General features: G+C 42.8%; 1 protein-coding gene across 2 annotated transcripts; it reads right to left on the reverse strand.

The window, feature by feature from the left end:
- Window positions 1-1,342: 1,342 nt before the first annotated feature.
- TEX26 (testis expressed 26) lies at window positions 1,343-25,154 on the reverse strand. 2 transcript variants are annotated; one of them, XM_088460152.1, is made up of 8 exons: window positions 25,044-25,154; window positions 19,951-20,152; window positions 16,319-16,400; window positions 13,843-14,005; window positions 12,383-12,539; window positions 5,829-6,005; window positions 2,669-2,830; window positions 1,343-2,578 (listed from the first exon to the last, which is right to left on the reverse strand). In XM_088460152.1, exons 1-8 carry the CDS (start codon window positions 25,131-25,133, stop codon window positions 2,481-2,483), a joined length of 1,131 nt encoding a protein of 376 aa, XP_088316278.1. In that variant the 5' UTR covers window positions 25,134-25,154; the 3' UTR covers window positions 1,343-2,480. The 2 variants fall into 2 exon arrangements, with proteins under 2 accessions (XP_088316278.1, XP_088316279.1); XM_088460153.1 differs by lacking the exon at window positions 2,669-2,830.
- Between the last annotated feature and the right edge of the window lie 453 nt (window positions 25,155-25,607).

Here is a 25,607-nt window from a genome sequence, read left to right on the forward strand (position 1 = left end):
AGTAACACTGAGTCACATCGGACCCATACGCACAGTTAAGGCAGGGTCTGACCTCACTCAGGAATTGCTAACTTCTGTGCACACTATGAGGTCTCAGGCTGCATATGGTATCACAGTGGATAGTTTATGCACGCCCCTGCAACGGCATTGAAACACACTGGCACACCTTCGTTCGCCTGACCCCCCCCCCGTTACCACCTACAAGCGGCACTTCCTGTCAATCACTCTGCGATGGGTCTGCGTAGCCGCTGCGATCGCAGTCCTGATCGCAGTGGCTAGTTCATGTGCGTATACTACTATGTGTACGCATGCGCAGAACGCAACAATCGGCCGACTGCGTGCGTACTAGCAACTGCGATCCTTGCTGAATCAGACCCATAGGGCCGGATGCAATTAGCCGTGCAACATCCCGGACTTTTCGCCTTTTGTACTCTCCGCCGCCTTTGCCTGTTTGGGACGCGAATTTGCGGCATGCGCGTCCCCGCATTTCGCCCTATTCAATTGCAGAACAGGCGAAAACGCAAATTATCAAATGCATAACAGGCGGAAAGTACTGAATGGATTGGGGGAATCAGTCTGTACCCCAAAATAAGATGCTCTGTACAATGGAAATCATAACAGATGTGTACTATTAGCCCTAATAAATGTACAATGTGTCCTTATGTTGTGTTAAAAACTTCCTAGAAGCATATTTGTAAAAGTGGTGAAGAATTATAGAAAACAGTATTTTGGGGTGAAATTAAATAGTCCTGTCAAATTTAGGGTACTTTAAAAAAAGAAAAGTTAAAAATCCACCTGCTGCATGCACCTGCAATCCTAAAAATACCTGCCCCATCCATGTAGCCCCCCAACAAACCTATTACACTAGTTTTTATCCTTGTCCCCCCACTTTATTCATTTTTGCCCCAAAAATGACGCATTTTTTTTGGGTGTTCTGAGGTAATTTTTTTTTTTGCAGATTTGTCCTTTGGGGTGGGGGGGGGGGGTGTCCAGAGGGTTCTGAATCAATTCCCACCATTTGCACCCCAAAATAGAGTTTTTGCACTTTTTTTACGTCTGCCATTCATTGGAGATACTTTTCCACCTATTTCAGTGCAATGAGTTTCCGAGTACGTCCTGGAATTGAATTTGGAGATAAACGTAAACACGAGAAAAGCGGCAATAGGCGAAACTTTTTTGCGGATTACAGCTTTTCGCGTCTAATTGAATCCAGCCCTTAGACAGATAGAACAACCAAAAGCAAAGGTTACATATAATCTGTGAAGCCCTAGCAGCAATTGCATATTCAGCTATGCGTCATTATCAGCTGTCACACATGTAATAATCTTATACACGTCTTACAATACGCACAAGACCTTTTTTATTTTTGATCCATTAAGTAATTTCCAGTTTTGTAATTGTGTAACTTTCTAAGTGTTATGTAACTTATGGTAAAAATGTTCCCTTAGAGCTTAGAGACAATTCTAAAACCTTTTTATTTTCCGTTTGTCCAGCCAAGACACGAGTCATAACAATAAACGTACTGCGAGTTATTGTATTAATGTGTACAAGTGTTATAGTTCAGTTCAGTGGTTGACTAGTGTGGACATTTATTAAATTATACGGAAACTGCAATGCAATATCAAGGGACAGTAAGAAACGCACCGAGGTAGCCAAACCAAATGACAGTTCCATACAATTGGTATAACATACAATGTGTTATCTAATATTCCCTTATACTAGGCTATCTAAAAATATAGGTGCATACACACGTAACAATTTTTTGAACAACGTTCAGTTTCTGAGTTATAACGATGAACTATTATCGTTCATGCTCGTTCCTGTTTGTAGTTCATTCTGACTGACCAACTGAGCGATTTTCATTAAGGGAAGTTACAAAAATCGTTTGTAGTTCAAAAAATCATTCATTACACTTTAAGAAATGTGACAGAAAATCGTTCATAAAATCGTTCATAAAATCGTTGGTAACAAAATCGTTGTGTGTGTGTGTGTGTGTGTATGCAGCTTAAAGCTGCATACACACGTAAAGATTTTCTGTCCAACCATCCAACTTTTTGATTGGTTGGAATGAAAATCTGGTAACATATGGGAGTAATTTATGATTAGCAATTTGCTCCTAAATGCCAGAAAACAGATGAAAATGGTCATCAGACAAGTTTTTTAAATGTTTGATCTAAACAATTTGTTCAAACAACAGTTTTTGTCCATTTTCCGAGCTTTGTGATTGTCATTTGCTTTCATACCTTACCAGATTTTCATTCCAACCAATCAACTAGTTGGCTGGTTGGACAGAAAATCTTTACGTGTGTAATAATGATTCATTTTGTGCCAAATCTACCCTGAAAGTCTGTATTGAGAATCTGCTGTTCAGTGCAACACTGTACAATTGATTTGTCTTTTTGAATTCCATTGTAACACCACCATTTTCATACTGCTGTCATTTTCAGAAGCAGAGATTTACAGTACCAACACACATCTTCTTAGAGCTGTCCACTTAATTTACTCTGAGTTGAGTTTGTCAAGTGTTGATTGGCAATTCCCTGGAAAGTCCTAGGAAACTTCTCTTGTATCGCTCTTTCTGGTCAGACAGAGGAATATTTATTTGGATTAGTCTAAATGACAATATTCTTAAAGATCAGACTTTATGGTGATGACAATACTATATTACCTTTACTAGGGATACATTGCAGAAAACGCATGACGTCTTCCGGATGCAGTGAACTAGCCAGAGCAGACAGGTCAATAAATTCTTTGCCAAAATGCCTTTGATATGTGGTTAGTTGTTTTATATTTTGTTGGTTACGGATATGATGGTTTGTCATCGATGGAACTGGAATGTCAGCAGAATAACACTACTATCAGTAAATGTGCTAACTAAAGCCTCTTGTGTGCAGTGATGTGTAGATAATAAATAGAAGATATGTACAATGCAGAACATAAATAGGTGGACAGGATTTAAGTGGTACAAGGGTGGTTTACAGGTGGCATCTAGGCAATTTAGTAACTTCTAGGTGCCTTGCAGCTGTCACTTGTGGTTATTTTTTTCTGATCTGCACACGAGACAATTACAAGCAAATTTTCTGCTGAAAAATAAAAAGAGTAATTTACAAAAGATCAATTCTACAGATGCGCATGGCCTGGTGCTTCCAGCATACAGTATAACGAATACGCCTATTTTCCTCTTTGAAAAGTGCCCCTGTGCAAAGTCTCCACACGACCATTTGCGGGACAACAGCCAAAACAAGAATAAGCGTGATGCCCGCGTGTTTCCGTCTTCCATCCTCACCTCTGGGTTCCCCTTTAAACATACATTTGTGTGTTGGCAGTTTTTATTTTTATGCACACGTTTATGTTTGCTGTATTTTGTTACTGATTATCGCGTTTGGATATGAAGAAGAAAGAAGAAAGAGGAAAGAGAAGGAGAAGAAGATGAAGAAGAAAAAGAAGCATGATGGCAAAATAAAATATCATCTAAAATGTACAATGTTTCCTAAAATCTCACTGGACCTCATTCATGTGTTAAATAAATATTGTTGGAACTTGGAGTAGGATATAACAATTCCACATTTGTACTTTTAGGTGCTATATTTAGTTGTAGTTACGGGGCCGATTTAGCTATTGCACAGCTGCAGTGACTATGTATGCACTGGCTGTGCAATAATATGCTAACGGCACAGCAGGTGCCTTGTGTAAATAGACATCTATTGGCGGCTTCTGTGATCCGCAGCTGCGTCAGAGGATGCAGCATCGGATCACTCTGCTTGACCATCGGTTATCAGGTTACTCAAGATGGCCCAAAAAACAGGGGCAACACTCCCTTATTTTCTGGGACACTGCCCGACACCGCCCCCAAACGTCGGCGGTCTGTCAATCAGGCTGCGGCGTCCGGGCAGTGTGAGCGAACTTGCATAAGGAGATCTGCCCATGCACAGTACAGATACTCTGAATCAGCCCCGAAGAGCAGAGAAATTGGTCTTGGAAAAAGTGCACCTGGTGGAAATGGCAATTAATTGATAGTATACTGTACGTTGACACCCAATTTTTTCCACCTCCAAAGACATGTAAAAATCAGTTTATTTTGTGGGTGTATAAAACGGGTTGGGTACGTACAACACTAGAAGCCAGACAGCATAAAATCCTGATGCCAGCTGGTAAGTATAGTTAACCCTCCCCTGTTCACCCCCTAACACTCCCTTGGGGGTGTCTAACCCTAAAACTCCGGGGGTGATGCCTAACCCTAAGCCCCCCCGTGGTGCCTAACCCTAACCCCCCCTCCCCGCACCCTAACCTCCCCCCGGTGGAGCCTAACCCCCCCTTTCCCTAGCCTAACCCTAACCCTCCCAGGTGGGTGCCTAACCCTGTCCCCCCAGAGGTACCTAAACCTAACCCCCCCCCCAACCCCACCCCTTGCGGCTAACAGCTCTCGACGCCCGGCTTACCTACGTTCGGTATGCCGGGCGTGGGGATTTCGGCGTGGAGCTAATGATACCTGTCTGTATTTAGACGCCTATGTTTAGTCCCATGCCGGGCTTTCAGTGTCGGGATTCTGGCCGCCGGCATCCTGACTAGATCCCGTATAAAACTCAGTGGTACAGTGTAATAGAGAAATGTGCCATGGATGTCATTTAATTTCTTGTCTTTCCTGGACCCATGTATGCATTCAGCAAATAATATACTGAGCCGACATGCAAACATAATAAGCAATGTATTACACCACCACCGTGAAAAATATGGCATCTGCACTACATGGGCTAAAGCTTTACAGCTTTGTGAATTAGCCTTACAGACTGCTTTAGAGTAGGCCCATCCCAATGTAGGTGTAAACCTAAGGCGGCCAGTAAAACACACAACACTACAGGACGTGCCAAATTAATTGCAGGCTACGTAGAATATGTACATATGCGTATGGATAGGGGCGGTGCGGTCATATAGATCTGTATGAATATCTGCATTTAGTTATGTGCACCTCATGCGGATGTAATTACAGCATAGTTGTGTTCAACTGTTTGTTTTTTTCAGTTGTGTACTATTTTGGAATGACAGGTTCCAGCAGGATGCAAGAGCATGCTGGCATTTGTAGTTCTAATGCAAGTCTTAGTGGATAAATGTCATGATTTGGGGAAGAGGAAAGACAGACAGGAAGTTACAGACTTAAAGGATCACTTACTAAATTGCAAAGCTATTACTGCAAATGCCTTCCTATGCACAAATATACCTTGTAATACTGGTATCATCAACTAAGACTCTGATATCTGCGGGGGTGCCACAGTTTATGCCGTTTACATTCCTCACTGAGTATAGATAAAGCACCTACTTTTCCACCAATTTGTAAATCTGAGGTTTACATTTGTCGGGCAACATAATATCATTTATATAAATGGTGTGGGGGAAGGGTACACTTTTTCTACCAGCAAAAGGATATGACCATTCCACCATTTATGAGGTGATGGAGGTCAGATCTCATCTAATACTTTTAGTGGGATGAAACCTGCACCCTCCAATTGTGCCGCTGCCGGAAACAGCAGTTTGAAGCACAGTTTGAAGAATGTAGTAAAAACATTATTACGCACAAAGTGACACAATTTATAAAAATTGTGCTCATGGTTCATTTAGGATATTAATAAAGGTAAACTAAGCCCTAATTTTGGAGAAGAAAAAAAAACGAAGAAAAAAAAAAAAGACTAGAGAGAAATTTTCTATTAATCAGGGGGATGGTTCTGATGGCACCAAGTAGTGATGGGAGGTTCTGGTCAAACTCATGCACAAAGAATGTGGTGTCCAATCGCCTTCAACTTGTTCAATATTCAACCAAGTCAGCAAAGTCTTACCTACTCCCTTCGATGGAAGACGCCGAGTTGAGTAACATCCATATTTGTGAGTGAAATCGTCCAGTTCAGGAGCACGTGGCTGGACTTGATAATGAAACCGTGACTCGGTGGCCAAAGGCTGTGGAATTTCTTTTCTCCAGTTTGGTGTAGTATCAATGGCATATTTTACTTGATAACCTGCATGTAATATCACACAGACAGGCAGAGTAACAAATCACTGTACAATGAGGTCAGCGCTGTCAGTCAGCAACATGGTGGTTACAGGCATAAATAAAGCCATCAATCCTTATATCTCTGATAGCCATTCGTATATCAATATTGAAGAAGGTAATGAGATCCACCCCACACCCTACTGTCATCTCGTCTGAGTAATTATCAAGACAATACAAAAATAAATCTCCCACAAATATTAAAATAAAAAAGCATATAAAGAAATGGACTTTTCAGAGACTCACTCTAGCCCTCTGTCCCACACATACACCACCTTTATAGAACCAGAAAGCTTCACTGGTTTAGAAATATTGGTGCCGGAAGTCGGTTGTCCAAAAGCGGAGACATTCAGCGGGTACTTGCTGACTGCACCAGCGTTGCACCATGCGTACACAAATGGACAGAGGCTGGACCTCTCTCTCTCTGAGAAATAGGCTTTTCTGGGCGGCCACCATACTGACACACAGATCAGATCAGTCTAGTGGGAGAGTCATGTGTGGGTAAGGCGACTTCTGTGCTTGTTTGGGATGAGAAGATGCCTGTTTTAGGCCGGATGTTTGCACTCAGCATGGGGTAGTGTAAGTCTCGGTACCAATGATTACTGTTGCAGCTGCAGGTGGCGGGTGACGCGGCCTTCTGAATGAGGATGGTTGCATACTGACATTAGCATAAGGCTTTCAACGTGGCTGCCAGGGACATCCGCACTCAGGTTTCATTAACTTCTCTTTACTCCTGAAGAGGCATTGGGCCCGATTCAGAGGTGCACGCAGTCACAGCTGCGTCTTTGTGTGGAGCCACGGTGGCGATAATATGCAAATTCTACTTTCTGCCTTCCCCCTGTGCGCTAGCCAGGGTATGAATGAGCAAACCCTGAGATGCCCACTTTCAGCATCTCGGAACGCTGTACTACTGCCGGTGATTCCAGACATGTCGACATCGGCGCACCATCCGCTCTTGCACTAGCCCTACGGCAGGTGCGGTGTCTCTGTCTGAACATGGCCTCTTTGGCTGACAACCTCTGACAACGCAGTAGCTTTCACTGACACGCAGCACAGATGGTGTAATGGTTAGCATTACTGCCTCACAGCACTGAGGTTGTGGGTTCAATTCCCTAGATGGGCCTAACTGTGTGGAGTTTGTATATTCTCCCTGTGCTTGCGTGGGTTTCCTCCAGGTACTCCGGTTTCTTCCCACCCTAAAAATATACTGGTAGGTTAATTGGTCCCCAACAAAAATTTACCCTAGTGTGTGCATGTAGTAGGGAATATAGATTGTAAGCTCCACTGGGGCAGGACTGATGTGAATGGTCAGATATTCTCTGTAAAGCGCTCGGAATGTGTGTGCGCTATATAAATAACTGGTAACAAACAAAATAAATAACTCTGGGCACACACTATTAACGACGAATCGATCAACAGACGGTCTGGACGATTTGTAATCTATACACACTTAACAATCGCCTGACATCACAACTATGTGGGCATTTAAATTTGCCCATCCAGTTGTGAACGGGTAGTCGCCCACGAGTACACACAGCTAGATGTATTAATATATCTGCAAGATATATTGGCATTGGCTGTGCTGCAGGGCCGACGTGACACGATATATCGACAAGTGATACCCCTACTAACATGCCAGCTTAACGGAGCACACTTTTGGGAAGCTCCAGTTATAGCGGATCACAGATTCTAAGACGGAGCTGGTGGAGTTCTGCATGTGCAAGTATATTGTTATAAGCTAATTCTACAACTGCTGCTATTAACTCATAGCTAAATGAATTCCCTGCATTAGATTGATTTAAATTCTGCACGCATATTGCCGCCAATGAGATGTGAACCATTCCTGGCCACTTGGAATGAAACATTTTCATCTTAGAGACTCCGTTACAATGTGTTTATAATCATATCCAGCATCTACATAGTATATATGGTCCAAATGATTTACATTTAGAATAATTATTTTTTTATGTTTATTCTGAGTGGTTCATTTTATATGTAGATGGACCAGGGGATGAAGGAACCAGCGTGATTTTCCAGAGTTTGCCATTGATTATGCCTTATAACTGATTGCCGCTTTAGCGGAATCACGTCGATTCCGTCAACTCGGAACCTATATATAACTCCCATTGTGTTTAATTGAGAAAGCTTTTTAAGGGTCTCTTCCTTTTGTATAATAATAATAAATTTAGGGCCTGATGTTTAATGATCAGCACATGCGCAGTACAGATCCTGCACATGTGCTGATCACTGACTGCTATGGCAGCCTCAGGTTCCCCATTTAGGGGTGGGGAAGGAGCGGTGATGGGCAGGGTTCTTGAAAACGGGGGGGTCCAAAAGATGCAGCTGCTGTGTGCACGGAGTCCATCTCTGAATCAGGCCCTTAATTATACTAGATTCATCTAAGAGCATTGTGAAGTTTTTTATTTCCCTTATATTTTATGCATCTACTTAAAGGTGGCACAGACTCCTGTTACAGCAGCGATGAGGTGACTAATTAGTCCGCACCTATGGGTTTAAATATCTCTCTACTTTGTTTAATAAAATCAATAATGTAAAAAATAGTGTGTTTTTTTTTCCTATGACAAAAGTTACCAGTACTCAGAAAAAAGGTACTGATACTCTCAGTGGTGGAACTTTACCGGAGTTAAGGTATCTACTGAAATGCCACTCAGAGAAGAAGCGCACCCCACTCACCCCCTTCCCACATTGGGAAGAGCTGTGTTATAGCTGTGTGCAGTTCTAACACAATGTACTGCCCAGACTACAAATACTGAGTGCCTTAGGCTTGTATTCTGGGGTTCCCTCTGAGCCCCTGCTGGCGTCCACCTTAACTACGGCTCTGAAGCAAATGCTTTTGTTACGCCACTAATGTAGAGTTTAGAGTACTCTGCTAATGTCACAAGTTGATATTTATAGTAACTTCCATAACTTTCAGTTACTTATTTTATTAATTTCTGAAATTATTTAACTGATTTCTTCATATTTCAGGAACTAGTTCTATGTAATAAAAATTCTACCAGGAATCCTGTCTATAAAAGAGGTATTCGACCCAGGGGACCATCATTGTTCCTTCTCCCAACTCCGGGATATATTTCACTTCCCCCGCTTGCACTGTTTTATGTTCTTACAATCCCGTCACTACATTCACTCTCTAGATGACCCTTTCTCTACCACTCAAATTCCAAATACCTTAACTCAAGTCCTCACCAATCCGATATCTCTACCAAGATCTAATTTAATCTGACACTATATTATGATCTAACATTTCCAAGGCATGGCATACTGAGATACTGGAATTAGTAGATTTTGAATCTGCTCTAAAAACATATTGCCAATATTTTGCCAGCCCTTAAGTCGGCCTCCCTCTACGAGACTCACTTGAGGGTTTTGAATAGAACTTATGTCTCTCATGTCCACAGATCATACTTTGTGGATTCTGGGCCTAATTAAGAAACGGGCACAATGGCGATATGTACATAGATAAAGCGATTGTTTGCCACAAGTCGCAATGCACACATGGCGAGATTATTTTGCGACTACGTAGCACAGAGGATTCACTCGCAAACTGAGTGACAGGTAGTCAGCGTTTGGGGGTCGTAACAGGGGGGTGGTCAAAAAAAGCTGGCGTGTCTGACCGTTTGATCGCCGTTTCATGGGCGTGCATAAATTAGCCATTGAGATTTAATTTGCAGAATGAGAGCTCTCAATGTGCCAGGAGAGCTGCAGTGTCCGCGGTTGGTCAGACCTGCCGCAAGGGCAAGATGGCTGCTCGATGTGCGTCGATGTTACCAATATTTACATAGGTATGCCACATTGTACGCAGATAAGGCAGCAGTGGGCGTCTCTATGCTTGGCTGATCTTTGCAACCATTAGCATATTTTTGCAGCCGTGTTGCGTACAATCTCATTAGCGGCCACCTCTGAATCAGGCCCTGTCTGTTTGGAGATTGCCTTAAATGTCATTGACCCCATACTACGATATATCTTAACTTTTGGCATTGCAGGTTCTGGGATAAACGTCTTGATGATCTGAGTGCCACTCTCTGACTCAGACTTCCTTGACCGCGGAAGCCCTTCTTTTTGCTGACTTCTCCTCTTAGGATACAGGTACAGCATTATTAGGGGCAGCACAGACGGTGTAATGGTTAGCATTACTGCCTCACAGCACTGAGGTTATGGGTTCGATTCCCACTATGGCCCTAACTGTGTGGAGTTTGTATATTCTCCCTGTGCTTGCGTGGGTTTCCTCCGGGTGCTCCGGTTTCCTCCCACACTCCAAAAATATACTGGTAGGTTAATTGGTCCCCAACAAAATTGACCATAGTGTGTATGTGTGTGAGCATGTGGTAGGGAATATAGATTGTAAGCTCCACTGGGGCAGGGACAGGTATGAATGGTAAGATATTCTCTGTACATTGCTGCGGAATATGTGTGTGCTATATAAATAACTGGTAATAATAAAAATAATATACCCCTTCTAACGGTTACTACAGCCAAACAAATTATTTTACGACATTGCATAGCCCGATCTTCCCCGATTGTAGGAGAATGGAAAACTGCTCTGTAGGAGATACTCGGTCATGAACGAAGGTTCGCCACCTTCGATACAAGAAATGTGGCAAATATATGGAAAAGCTGCCAATCCAGACACAGGCTTCTATCTGGGAAATATTTGAGAATACGGAATAGTTATATTGGCTGCAGCCTCAGTCTCTTTGCCCCCCTCACATCCTCACACCCTCATACTGTATGTCCATTTGTACTGTAATTATGAGTTGACCCATTTTTTGTCAACCAACAGCCGATATTGTGACATTCATGTGGAAATACTTTACTTTGTGTACCCTTTTTGGCTCTTCTAATTTAATTACTTTATTATTTTATTCACTCTCTTTTCTTTCCCTCTCTCTTTTCCCCATTTAATTACACTTTTTACTCTGTTTAAGCTATTTTTTTGTTTGTTAAACTTCATAGTATATATCAGTGGTTCCCAAACTGTGCGCCGTGGCACCCTGGGGTGCCTCGGGACACTTGCAGGGGCGCCTCAGGTTGGTGGTCCAGAACCAAATCAAATTATTTCTGGTCAATGTAATGTAAATATATGGACAAACAGAAGCACAAACCTGTCCACCACCACCACATAACTGACCCTAAGGATGACAGGAAAGCACAATTCACTTCACTTTACTACATTTTTCCTGAATTTCTCAATAACAAACGTTTGACTTAGGGGTGCCGAAAAAACAATGCTGTTAGTCTAGGGCGCCATGATTCAAAAAAGTTTGGTAACCTCTGGTATATATAACCACAGCAATGTAATTACAAATTGTGAATAAACAATGTACACATTTGTTGAATTGTGACATTGTTTTATTTTGACATTCATACTCTTTATAGAAAAAAATAACAAAAAGGTGCTGTGGAGTTCCATCAGAAATAAAGCACTATAAATGCCCTATAGAGTTGTCAGAGCTAGGCAGTGGGGTATCTGGACTATGATAGACAGTTAAAAGGTTGACAATGTCTAGATAGACACCAGATGTTAGACAGGCAATAGGTCGACAGGGACAAAAGGTCGAAACAGTAAAGGTCGACATGGAAGGTGGTCAACGGGTACAAATGGTCGACATGGTCAAAAGGTTGACACGGAGATGACCAACACACAAATGTTTTGGGGTTTTGTTATGGTTAGGCACTTACCGGAGGGTTAGGGTTAAGCATTTACACCGACGGCTAGGGTTAGAGGGGTATTTATCAAAGCTTGGAGAGAAATACAATTGAGAGAGGTAAAGTACCAACCAATCAGTTTCTAACATACATTTTAAAGGCTAAGTTTGAAATATGACATTTAGGAGCTGATTTGTTAATACTTTATCGCTCACAATTTTATTTGTCTCTTTGATAAATACCCCTCAAGACATTTACCCCAAAGGTTAGGGTTAGGCACCAGGAGGGAGAGTTAGGGTTAGGCACCAGGAGAGAGAGTTAGGGTTAGGCACCAGGAGGGAGAGTTAGGGTTTGGCACTTACCAGAAGGTTAGGCACTAGAAGGAACGGTTAGGGTCAGGCACCAGGAGAGGGGGTTAGGGTGAAGATTAGGGTTAGAAAACAAAACATGTCGACCATTTGTGTGTCGACCTTTTGACCATGGTGACCATTTGTACCTGGCAACCTTCTTCCACGTCGACCTTTTGACCCTGTCGACTTATTGCCTGTCTTACATCTGGTGTCTATCTTCTATACCACAACCATACAGAGGACCTATGCAGACAAGCTGTGAATGAAGTATGCAATGACACAACATCCCATTGGTGCTTTTCTTAGCTAATGACTTGCTTGAACCTACCTTGTGGTATTCCTAAATAGTCCCCTTTATATGTGGAGAGATACTGGGACCTCATTATCTTCTTCACCTCTTCACTTGTTGGTGTCTTAATCCAAGGTGAGCGGCTGTCCAGGGCGATCCCTTTCTCCTCATGAGGTAACTTCCAGACTGCAAAAGTCTGACGGTAACAATGACTTACTAAACATTAGTAGTGACTGTATCAAATCTCTATGCACCTCATTAGCAGTGACTTAAATAACACTGTAACAAATCTCTATGCATCTCATTAGCAGTGACTTAAATAACACTGTAACAAATCTATATGCATCTCATTCGCAGTGACTTAAATAACACTGTGGCAAATCTATATGCATCTCATTCACAGTGACTTAAATAACACTGTGGCAAATCTCTATGCATCTCATTAGCAGTGACTTAAATAACACTGTGGCAAATCTATATGCAACTTACAGCATAAAATCGCTCAAGCAATAATTCTGAAGTATGGACGTTCTGGGAGAGCAACTTTAAAAAATACATTCATGGTCACATACTAAGCATAGCAGAAGTGCATTGGAGTGTAGTTAATGTTATTATTTATTATTTATTTATTAACAGTTTCTTATATAGCGCAACAAATTCCGTCGCGCTTTACAATTTGAATTAACATTATACTGGGTTGTAAAAGACATACATACATACATACATACATACATAAGGGTAATAGGGCTCTGCTCGCAAGCTTACAATCTATAGGGAAATAGGTGTTGATACACAAGGATAGGTGCTACATATTGCAAATTGGTCCAGCCCGATTGCAGATGTTCTTGGTGGGCTGTATAATCTAATCACACTGGTAAATTGGCCTAGGGTTAGGAGGATGTTAATTTGAAGAAAGAGAAGAAGATGTGATAGGTGTTTACTATAAGAAGAGAGTTAGATAGGGAGCTATAAAGAGGTTAGGTGGGAAGTCCTGGTATCTGATAAGCTTGTCTGAAGAGGTGAGTTTTCAGAGAACGCTTGAATGTTTGGAAACTAGTGGAAAGTATTATTGTGCATGGGAGGGCATTCCACAGGGTGGGTGAAGTCCGAAAAAAGTCCTGTAACCGTGCATGGGAACAAGTAATGCGCGGGGATGAGAGACGCTCATGTTACAACTAATGAAGAACGACACCGTACCTTGAAACATTGTTTGAGACTAATGTGGTGTTTTTTGATGACAGTTGCTGACTTTACAAGGACCGGACCTGTTTATTACCACACAGATATATCGCGTGCATTCAAAAAATTTATATATCCTAACTCAGAATGGCTTAAAAAAATATTTGCAGTGGACGCTCCATCAACAGCAAATACTAAAAATGCTTTACAGGGTACAGGAAATATGCTTCCCACGTGGACTGCAATTGTTCATACATATTGTAAAGGTTATAAATAAAAAAACTTCCATATAGCAACAAGATATACATTATATACAGTACCTTATCAGGATGCGGTCTGTTATTCCTGGCCCCTGAAGCTGTTGCGGCTCTAATAGGCTCTGGTTTGGAATACTGCTTCCAGCAAAACTCGTTACTGTACATGCTTATTCCCACAGGGTCACAGAGATAGTATGGATTCCTGTAGCTCTTAGAGGTCTTAGGACTACGAGATAAACACAAGAGGGACACAAATGAGACTCTGCATGTAGCTGGCACGTCATGACAGACAAAGATAAATGATCCCACAGCACTCAGACCAATGCAAAACTTGAATAGATCAATGTCCTGGTGAACGTGTTTGTGACTGCACTGAAATACTAACCTTATAAAGTTTTCATTGATCAGAGCACCACTGGGTTATATATCTTTGTGTGTTTCTGGACTGCTGACAGCAATTTTACCCCATGGAGTACTGGGAATCATGTGCTGTGTTTTCTATCTTTTAGTGGCTTCATAATAGACATCTGACGCTGTAGAGTACAACGTGAGGATGGATTTGACACAGACTGACCCCTATCGGATGACCTTACTGATGACATCTTGATTGAATGACTGAACCTGTAGTCTTTTAAATCAATTGACAAATACATGCAGGATACAGTGCATACAGTGCTGAGCATGCTGAGGATAAACAGTATGTAACTAGTACGTCTATGTATGAGTTCATACAGATACAGATGTGTTCTTGTTCATCTAGCCTCAATAAGCCATGCAGCGCGATATGCCTGGCGTTATGAGCCATCAGGTCCTGCGCAACTATGCTAGCGTCAGGTGTGTTTTTATGCCGAAAATGTGTAAGTCACAATGTGACTAGGACACACCAGGAGACTGTGCTGATTCATTTGATATGTGACACTTGTATATCTGTGTGCGACTGAGTCTGTATAGGGAACTTGGCGTGGAAGAAAGCTGCGGCCATTACATTGCAGCACTTTGCATGCTAGTTGAGACTCAATTGCACACAGATATGCAAGCATCACGTATCAAATGAATCAGCACAGTCTCCTGGTGCGTCCTAGTCGCATTGCATTGTGACATAAATGCATTTTCTGCAAAAGAGACGCCCGGCGCTAGCAGAGTCTGAAGGGACCAAGCGCGCCTAGAGGGGCAGTTTGGCGCGACTGCTGCAAAGACGAGTGAGGACACATCTGTGTAAAGTAGATGTTGCAATACACCATTGACAATATTTCCATGAGAAAGTAACTAACTAAAGACCACATACTGCTTTTTCAGAATGTGGTGCCCAGTGGGGAACATTAATAAAAAGTATCCCAAAAGAAAAATAGCTGTGGTGCGCTAGGGAGCATATAAGCTCTTCAAAGGAAAGCTTTATGTTTTTGGTGTTTGACCTCAGGTCTTAGGACCTCATTCAGAGTCGGTCGTAAGCAGGCGCTCGGTCGTACGCCTAATGATTGAGAATCAGAAAAAGAAACAATCGCACGGCCGGCGATTCCAACCAAAGTGACGCCCATACATGAACAAAGCACCTCCTCTAGCTAGCGAGTGATAGCAGTTAGTGATCGAGTCAATCGTTGTCAGTCGTTGTCAGTCGCTGTATGTTAATTTTCTTCTTATGGTTGCGAATTTGGTGCAAATTACACCAAAAATTAACAAAAAAACGCATAGAATAAGCCATCCCCATGAAATGTATTTATTCTTATTATTTGCTAATGCTAACGCAACTGAATCAATTACAAACCAATTAGCAGTGTTATTATCTTCAACAACCGATTATTAGCTGCTTGCATTGTGTGGCACAAAATAGAAACATCAAACATAACATCAGTCACATTCGATAGTATCGATTGTACTCTGGGGCTTGAGAGAGCACATACCCAACCTCAAGCTGTACAATCAGCCAGGCCTCTAACCTGCTCGCAGAGTGAAGTTTTACTACTTCTGGCCTTCTATGTCGGTCGTAGCAGTAAATTTATGTATGCCCCTGAAACACCCTGAAAACGGTGAGCAACACCTGCGTTTTTAGACCACCACCCCCGTCAACACCCACAAACGTCCTTTCATGTCAATCAACTGTCGGAAGCCACTTCCTGCTCGTAAGCCGTACGATCGACAGCATTTTGGATCGCAAGGTCTCGTACTCACATGCGCACAACTAACCGTACGCATGCGTGGTTTGGAAACATCGGATGCGTACGACCGAGCGGCCACTTACGACCAACTCTGAATGAGGTCCTTACAGTGGAATACTGTACCTCTCTTGTGTCCCAATTTTGGCTGGACAGTCCAGATTTGGGAGCCCTGACCCCCTGTCCTGTGGTAGAAGTGTTGGGAGGAATCTCCTGTTCACATGACGTATAACACTCCTGCTGTGTCATGTATATTATTCAGCTAAGTAATACACAGACTTATATACGTCAATGACATTAGGTGCTGAAGTCTGAGCTGATTGCCAAGTACAAACTCATTCAGACATAACAAAAAAAACCTATAAAAAGTTATATTATATGTGATTTACCGTACAGCTACTGCTGGTGAGCAAACTTTATTTGGGTAGTCCCGGTTCCTTGTTGTTTCATATGGATCCCATACTTTTCCTCCTAGACAACAGGAAAAATATGGGTTATGAATTAAAGCCGAAAATTAGGTACAATCTGTGATAAGTAAAATAGCTATCCTCTAATGGTTTTCTGACTATCATATATTTATCATTAATGATCAAATAATTACAACTCCATGGATAAAAGGACTTGTTTGACCCTCTGGATCTCATTTACTGTACAAGAGGCACAGAGGAGCCGATTCACTGCACGCAGAGCACATGCTCTGTAGACGAGCATACACATCTATGGGCGCAGTTGTTCTGTTCTCAGCAACATCTCCAACTGTGGGTGAATGGGCATAACTGGGTACTAATGAGGCATTCGCAAGAAGGCTAGTTTAAGTGAGGGTGCGTCAATGGTGGGGAGATGAAGACGCAATTGTGGGCTATGCTGAGTTGTGCAAACAAAGATATTCATTAGATTTCAGGCAGACCTCTTGCACCAAAGATAGGACTGGTACAAGGGCACTGATAATGATGAAGACTATTTAACCAAGAGTATGGATGGGAAAGGAGCGGTTGCATAGAGGTTTACAAATTGACATATGAGCGAACGTCCGCATTCAGTTCTGTGCACACAATGTGTGTGTAGTTGGAGTGCAACTCTATATCGGCCCTTGTATGAGCTATCGCTTTGGTTTTGCACCAATGCACCGAGTCGGCCAACTCAAACTCCTAGCAATACACCTTGGCTTCTTCTCAGTGACTCAGATGAGGGTCCGAAACATAGCCGAACCGTGCCACTAGCAAAACTGCAAAGGCTCTTTGAGTGTGAGCATTGAGCAACTAGGCAGCAGCAGACTGCAGTGCACGCCGAGATACCTGTAAGGAACAGTCAGCAGAACAGAAAAGAGCAGAGAGGGCTGCCCGATCTGTGAATCACTCTTGACTTGCAAGGTTGTGATTAAAATATTATTTTACATTTCCGTATATGGCCCATACGGGATTAATAAGACTACGGAATCTGAACAGATGTCATGATTTCCGGTCTGTCCAGTGTAATCTTGCACTGGTGGCAACCCTAGACAGATTAAAGCTGCAAAAGTCTAACAAAAATCACTGAGATAGGGCACAGTCGATGTCCCACTTGTAAATCCAAAAATTGTGTTAGGCCATGACCGGGACGAGCAGGGAGTAGGACGCACATCTCCTTGCTCTCCATCTCAATTATGCGATATAACTATCCAACCTTGTTGATGGTGCCCTGTTTGTATTCTCACTCGGAGCCTGCACTGTTACTTACCCTTGTGAGCCTGTTTGTGGGTCCCTTTTAGCTATTGTTGATATGGTGACCTCTTGGGGAATTTTTCTCCTGGTCCTTCCGATGTGCGAACCTCTCCTATAAGACTTGGCTCTCTCACTGGTCGTCTGTCACTCCTCCGCTGCTGGGCTTCGGGGGGAAGAGGAGAGTTGGCGAATAGCAGGAAAGTAGGCGATCCGTTGGGCGTGATGATGCAATTGCCACGATTACTAGCTTAGTTGTGACAGTTGATACAAACAAAATGGCTGTTGTGCTATTTTGCTGTTAAACTGTTCAGAGTACTTTTATTGCATATATTAGTGATTGTAATAATGTAATTAGAATGTGTTTCTACTAATATAGCTACTGTATGCAGATTGATACTAATATTCAATTATGTTAACCATATATTATATTGTTTTATTAGAAGGTGCCCTTTGATATGATTCTCAAAGGAATGTGCCTTACTTATATATTTTGACTAGAATTGTGTGATAGTCACTGTAGAAAGCAATGAGCCTTGAACATATAAATGCCAATGTCATTTGTTATAATACTGCACCCATAACTATATTTGAGGCAATGCTGCCACCTATTGTTAATATTTGATTATGACCATATAAGATATATAGTCTGTATCTGGTTTTTGTTAGGAGCCCTAAATTAGGTGTAAAATGCGGAAGTCTGTAGCCTTAAATCCCGTCTCCCAGGCTGACTGCAGAAAGTGCTGGGTCCGGTGTACCATCTGGCCTATTGTAATAGTCCATGGCTCCCAGGTGTGATTGTGCTGTAATGTACCATTATCGGAATTAATTAGAAATCGAAGTTAAGTACCAATAAATCCTTTTACTTGATTAACTTAAACTGTGTGTGTATTGTGCATTTATATCACTGTGTTGCTGTCTTCCTGAACCTTCCATTTCCACCGGAAACAATAGTGAAGCCGGAACAAGGCAACAATCCCATCATCGCGCCAACATTCACTCGGTCTGTACGTGGCTGCTGGCGGGTGACGGCAGGCTCCGGGAGATTTGCTCACTCTTTTATGAGGCCTGGAGTGCCGCACAATTTTTCGTAAGCCTCAAGCCTGTTTGGGAGAGTAGGCAAGTAAGACCTTTACTTTACCCAAGGTGTTTTGAGGTGCTTGGAATATTTGGCACCAGCTATTTTCTAAGACACCGATATATATTATTATAAGTTACATACTTTTAAAGGTATGAATTGATGCTGAGTTGGACATAGGCCTACTTGCGGGGTATCGCTAGTGTATATTTGCACTGAGCATTTTCCATAAACAAGAATATGCTTGTATGAGCAATGTGGAGTTATATTACATTTCAACTGCATCTCAGCTGGCAAATGAGAAGGAAAAACTGGGCTGTAATTGGATGTTCTCACATAGGCAAAATTCATTGCGTGGGTGTCAATGGAATTGTGGGATAAGCAGAGTTGGATGTAGGCGTATATATACGCTTTCCGGCAGTGATGTGCGGTGAGGTCAATGGCTGGGGAGGGACACATGGAGATGGGTCTGAGTGCTGGGAGCCTGGCTCACCCCCTACTCAATGTAACTCTCTCCTCACTACATTAAACTTCAGTGTCCATTGATTCTTCTACCTGCATCACTGTGTCTTCTCTTACTGCTGCTATCTTAGCTCCAATCTCTGATCTCTAAACACTGCAGTGCACTTCCTAGTCACATGACACATCCAAGATGAAGGCACGACCCCCATACTCAGAGGCATGCCTCTATTAGCTCTCTTTCTGTGCAGCCTACTGCCCATGGTTTGTCCCCTTACCCAGCTCTGCAAGCAATGTCTGACTATGTAGCAAGACTGAGCTGTTGCTGCCTCATCTCTCCTCTCCCTGCAGTCCCAGAAAGCTCCACAAAGCTGGTGAGTGTGAACTATAAAAATTATTACAATTAACAAAAAAGATTTTATAAGTTATAAATATCTTCTTTGTATTATTCAATTCATTTTTATATCAAATCGCACAAGTATAATATGGGAGACTCTGCCTCAACTGCCTACCCTGACTGCACGTCCCTGCTTTCCAGGAATACATGCATATCAATTGCATAAAGTGGTCAAGTGCGCCCTGAGGAGGTTGACGAGTATCAAACGCTGCATACAGATGAATAAACCCATTTAGTTTGGTGCACGCAATAAATGAGCAATTACAGCCATCTTGTATTCAGCTCAGCATCAGGCACAAGCTGTTGTGCACCTTTTAGCTATTAATTCCAAATAGGGCTGTTTGCTAAGTTTACTGCTAGAGCCACACTCACAGCTCAGATTTCACCAACCTAGAGAAGCCAGTGCTGTCTTGGGTCTCTTCGGAGTCCTGTCTAAGGTTCTGGGAGGCTTCTCGCTACCACCTAATTTGGAAGATATTAGAAGACAGGTGGCCAAGTGTTCACATTTCTCTTTTTCCACCAATGATTTGCTTTTATCTCTCAAATAGTTCAGTTGCTCCAAGAACTGTGGTTTCAAGATGTCGCCGTTGAGCTATAATGTCATGGAGAGAAAAGAAAAGAAAAATGACCATATAGATGTAAAGCATCAGCTAACTTTGATCTTCATGATGTGGGTAATAAAATATTCTCAGAAAAGCACTGCGGAATATATGTGCACTATATAAATGGAATCGGTATGTTATACCACTGGGCATCAGCCCGGCGGATGAAATACCACCGCCGGAAGGCCGGCATATGGAGATCCCGACAGGGTAAGTATAAAGGCTATCCCTAACCCTCTCCCCCCTAACCCTAATCCTCCCTTAGGGGTGCTTAATCCTAACCCCCCAGTGTAAGGATTCTGCCTTTGAACCTCTATATACCCCTGCCTATACCTTCTAATATCCTGCCTATAAACCTCTAAGGATGACGGTAATTTGCGTACGCAGTCATACAGTAAATAAACACTCCAGACCTATCTGTGGTTCCAAAGCACAAAGTATTATTCAAGTAAAAGTACAGCAGTTACACGCTATGATCCTCATATAATCTTAGCGCAAAGGGATTGTACAGACCCAAGTACAATTATACATACGCAGCGCTCTCTGGTCCCGATGTTAGGCATCAGCAAGAAACCCCTCGTCAATCAGCATTCAGCATGAAGACTAGGAACCCAGGGTCAGAGCACACATATTTATACCCCCCAGAAATAAACAACACAATAGAGAAGTTTGTTGCTAATACCATTGGTCCTAAAGGAGAGGGCATATGTTACAAGGCATTTAACAGGTTGGTTCAAATAGACACGATCCAGCCTCTAACAACTGGTGGTATCTGGTTTCCCGCCCCATGCAAATCCTAACAGTTGTTCATATAATGTACATTTTATTGCTTGAAGTCTCTGCGGTCCATAAGTTGAGAATGCATGTTGCGATCTCTCCATCGATATTACCGGAATACTGTAAAATGAGTCCGCATCAGTACAATACCAAACATGGCTTACTTATCACGTATAAAACCTTAGTTACGAAATAATCTTTATTTCATAGCAATTATAGTAAATGGGCATACTTGAATCTTATACCTTAAAGCTTATGGAACCTTGTATGTGAATATGTAATGTGTGAGTATGTGGGGTTTGATGTAAAGACGCTAGTTAACTTGGGGCAGATGCGTGTGCATGAAGCTAATATTCAGCGTTTTCATACAGGATCTTATGCATTAGCTAATATGCGACTAGTTAACAGCGCAATTGTGCGTATTAATGTGTGTATGAGAACACCTAGCAGTGTGGAATGCTGAGCATTATAGTTCCATGACTTGCTCATGCCCCAGCAGCCCCCACCCTTTTCAGGCTCCAAATTACTGGTCTGTTCTCCCAGGGCCTGTGTGGATGCAAATTAGCACAGCTACAAGACCCAAACCTCTGATAACACTCTTGGCTTTGAAGGTATTTTATTGTAGGAAGCCTGCTAATGTAAGGTGCTACAAACGACCCTCTTGCTGTATTTGAGCAGGGCCACCTGGAGTGAGAGCAGATGTTATGTCCATGAAGCTTGTCTACACAGGCTTATTGTCACGTGGCCATTTGCTCTGTTTAGCTAATGCAATCCAATTTTGACATACTGTACAGCCATTTCTGAAATATATCCTTAAGGGGAATTATAATAATACACACACTTTATCCAGAGCACCCAAACTACGTAAAGTCATGAAATGGGCTTTTGATGAATCGCCGTAACTTATGGCGATGGTCACAAATGCAATCGCATGATGCTAATAGTAATATCGCCACATGTACTAAAGTGTGAGTTTATCTAAAATGGCTTAGGCGGCCATTCGCAAACTGGCGTCTTGCGATCTAATTTCCAAGATGGCGTCTTGTCGCCAGTCGCAAGATGGCGTCGCTGCGATCCAATTTTAAACTGATCTTGTCTCAGTCAATAATCCAGCTTTGACAAGTGTGACAGGGATATTCCTCAAATTGTTCTTAAATTATCCAATTCTAAGAGTGCTCCCCAAACAGAGTTCTTTCCCTCTTCCTATACAACAGTTTTCAACTCTAGTGAGCACCACCACTGCCCGTTAATTGTCTAGCTATAGCACTACGGGCAGGGAACAGTGGCTTTTTATACCACTTTCAGTCAAAAAGTGGCAAAAAAACGGCTTTTACATGGCATTTGCATGCCATGTTTTTTACCATTTTCTGTCTGATACCCCTTTCACACTGAAAATGAAATTACCGGGTAATTCACTTTTACCCGGTAATTTGCTAAACAATTCTCAAGGTCTCCGACCCTGCAAAATACCTGGGTCGAAGTCCCAGGAATTTAGTCCCAGGATGACCCTTTCACATAGGGATCAATCCCGGGTTGTTTAGCAAATTACCGTGTAAAAGTGAATTACCCAGAAATTTCATTTTCAGTATGAAAGGGGTATTACATTACTTATACCCCTTTTACACCAAAGCAAAAACCTGGGTTTTTGCAGGGTCTACCCGGGTTGCAGCTCAGTGTAAAAGGGTCCCTGAAATATAACCCAGGTCAAGTGATCCAGCAATCTAACCCAGGTAGCTACCAGGGTTGGACCCAGGATGGACCCGGGTAATGGTGCAGTGTAAACGGTGCAACCCGGGTTATCTGACCTGGGTCATGCCTAAAATTAGCTGATTGGTGGTTGTGGAGCAGTCACCTCCCACTTTTTATGACCTCACAGGTTTAGCAGGGCAGACCTGAGTTCAGTGTGAACAGGGCTGACCTGGGAGTAACCCAGATCGAAGGTGCAGTGTAAATGTGTCTGACCTGGGTCTGACCAGGGTTGGAACCATGTCCAAAAACCCAGGTCGGACCTGGGTTTTTGGTGGAAAAGAGGTATTACACACCAGCTGATATTTGCCTGTGCAATGATTTTCCCTCTCCCCCATTCCCTACTATTCACATTCAGACTGTGGAAGAGAGCATAATCAGTCCACAATCTTTGATCCTGGCAAAGTTTAGCATATGGAGAATAAAAAACAGCAGGGGAGATTGATCGCAGCCACGCAGTGCCACTATGGACGGGCCCCCTTCTGTTCGGGAATGGGACTGCAGTCCCCGCTTTCCCCCCTATTGATCACAACTTTGTAGACGTGGTTTTCAATGTTGGTCTGCAGAGTGATTTCAGGGGGGTGATTCAGCTGCGGACGCAGTGGCAGGGATCGTGCAGAATCCCGATTATCGGGAATCTACACATGCGCAGTACGGGTTCTGCGATCCTGCACGCAATCCGACAGTAGCCTGTCTATGATTAACAGTCTGCTGCCGTTTCTGGGTGAGGAGCGGGCGGCGACAGCCTCCGTTTCCCAAAATGGGGGCATGTTGCCACCATGGGGGGGCGGAGAGGCCAGGACTTCCATTTGCTGACGGAGATTTCCTGGGCTCTTTTACTCATCTGCGGTGGCCTGCTTGCGTGACCCCATGGTCACTCAGCCGGGCAAAGGGATCAGATGATCCGATGCTGCGTCCTTGGACACAGCTCGGATCAGTAATGCATGAAGGAGGCGCGATGCCTACTGCTGCATTACCATATTACAGCTGCTAACATGTTAGCAGCTGCGATAGCATATCTGTCCGCAGATGAATCAGCCCCTCTGTTCAGTAATTTCTGAAACTCAAGTGATTTTGGAAGCAATACTGATTTCTGTTCTGTAAGTCAATCTGCTCCTGATATATCCCATTCCAAACGATATGAGAATACATCTGCCTGTACTTTCATTTACTCCTAATTTCATAGTTATCCAGGTTACAGGTGAGGACAATGCCAAAAAATAAAGGCTGCAGGTGTACTTCAGGGTCCAGACTTCAACCCGGGCTAGTATATAGTACACAGGTTCTCAAACTCAGTCCTCAGGACCCCAAACAGTGCATGTTTTCCAGATCTCTTCAAAGAATCACAAGTGAAATAATTAGCTCAACCTGTGGATCTTTTAAAATGTATCAGTGAGTAATGAATACACCTGTGCACCTGCTGGGTGACCTGGGAAATGTGAACTGTTTGGGGTCCTCAGTACCGAGTTTGAGAACCACTGATACTGTATATACACTGCACACAAATAACCATGCATTGACAAAATGTGAAACAGCACTCAGTGACCTTACAGAATCACATGTATATGTACAGTGTTGCTGGCAGCATATTTGTACAAAGCTGCTTTTTGTTTATATGTAGGTTTTTTTTTAGCTTTTCAACTCTTCAAATACAAGAGATGGCTCTACATGGGAAGGAAGGGCAAATCTGGACCATTAGGCATTAGGTACCATTAGAAATTGAGCTTTGTACTTGAAAACTATTCATTACTAAAGAGCGGAAAACCCCATTTTCCAAATTTTTTTATTCTTTTTTACAAAGCCAAAACATCATGATAAAAGTATAATGTTAGTTATCTATACAACCCCTGTGTCACATACAATAGCATTTGCCTCAATACTCTAGCTTTAACCTTAATTACACTTAAATCACCTTTATTTTCAACAATACCCTGATCAAGGACTACATCATTCTTGGAAATAGAGATGTAGGCCCCCACCTTATCCTACCATGACATTTATTTGTACCATGTACATGCCAATCTGACCTGTTATACAGTGTAAAACAGAAATGGCTTCTGCTTTTAGTTTTTACACTTATTTTCCAATGGTAATAACCTGATTTTTCAGTTGTACACCGATTTAAAATTATTGCACTAATTACTCCAGCCAATGTTATTGCAACTGTAGGCGTGTAATGCAGAAACAGGCTAATATATAGGCTATATAAAGTAAATAAGGAGAGACAGACAGCAGGTGTACTGCTAGCAAGCACAATGCACTGGCTGTTTCATCCTATCCGTAGGAACTTGTACTGATGTCGTAGCACGCCCTACCAGTCCCAGTATGGGGGAGTCTGTGCCCCCTGCCAGCTCTGACCTGGGTGGTGATCATGGTGGATGGGGATCTGTCCTCGGTGCCAGCAGCCGGGTCTCTCTCTTCTCTTTGGCCGGCCGGGCTGCTCTGCATTCCGGGAATTAGTTTCCGCCCAGTCTGGCCCGGACGCTGTAGTTGCCGGGCAACACTCTGACCTGTGCTGAAGTTGTGGAGTGCGGTCGGATTGCAGCCTGTCTGGTGGTATATATGTACAGTATGGCACTGTGTGCAGCCTGGTATATACTGTATGTACAGTGTGGTACTGTGTGCAGCCTGGTATATACTGTACTGTAATGTACAGTGTGGTGCCCTGTGCACAGTGTGCAGCCTGATATATATGTACAGTGTGGTACTCTGTGCAATCGATATATATGTACAGTGTGGCCAAGATCATCTGCACAAGTGTGGACCCCCCACCCTGTCAGTCCAGGCCTGTACAGTTCTGTCTCCTCTATCATTCAGGTGGTGGCCCCCTCATTGTCAGCAGCAGTGGTATCCGGAATGAGGAACTGGATTTTTTTCTCTTTCATTTCAAAATCAGCCATCTTCCCCTTCTGTACCCCACCC

This window comes from Taudactylus pleione, unplaced genomic scaffold (assembly GCF_031769625.1).
Source record: "Taudactylus pleione unplaced genomic scaffold, aTauple2 ptg000043l, whole genome shotgun sequence".
NCBI classification, from domain to species: domain Eukaryota; kingdom Metazoa; phylum Chordata; class Amphibia; order Anura; family Myobatrachidae; genus Taudactylus; species Taudactylus pleione.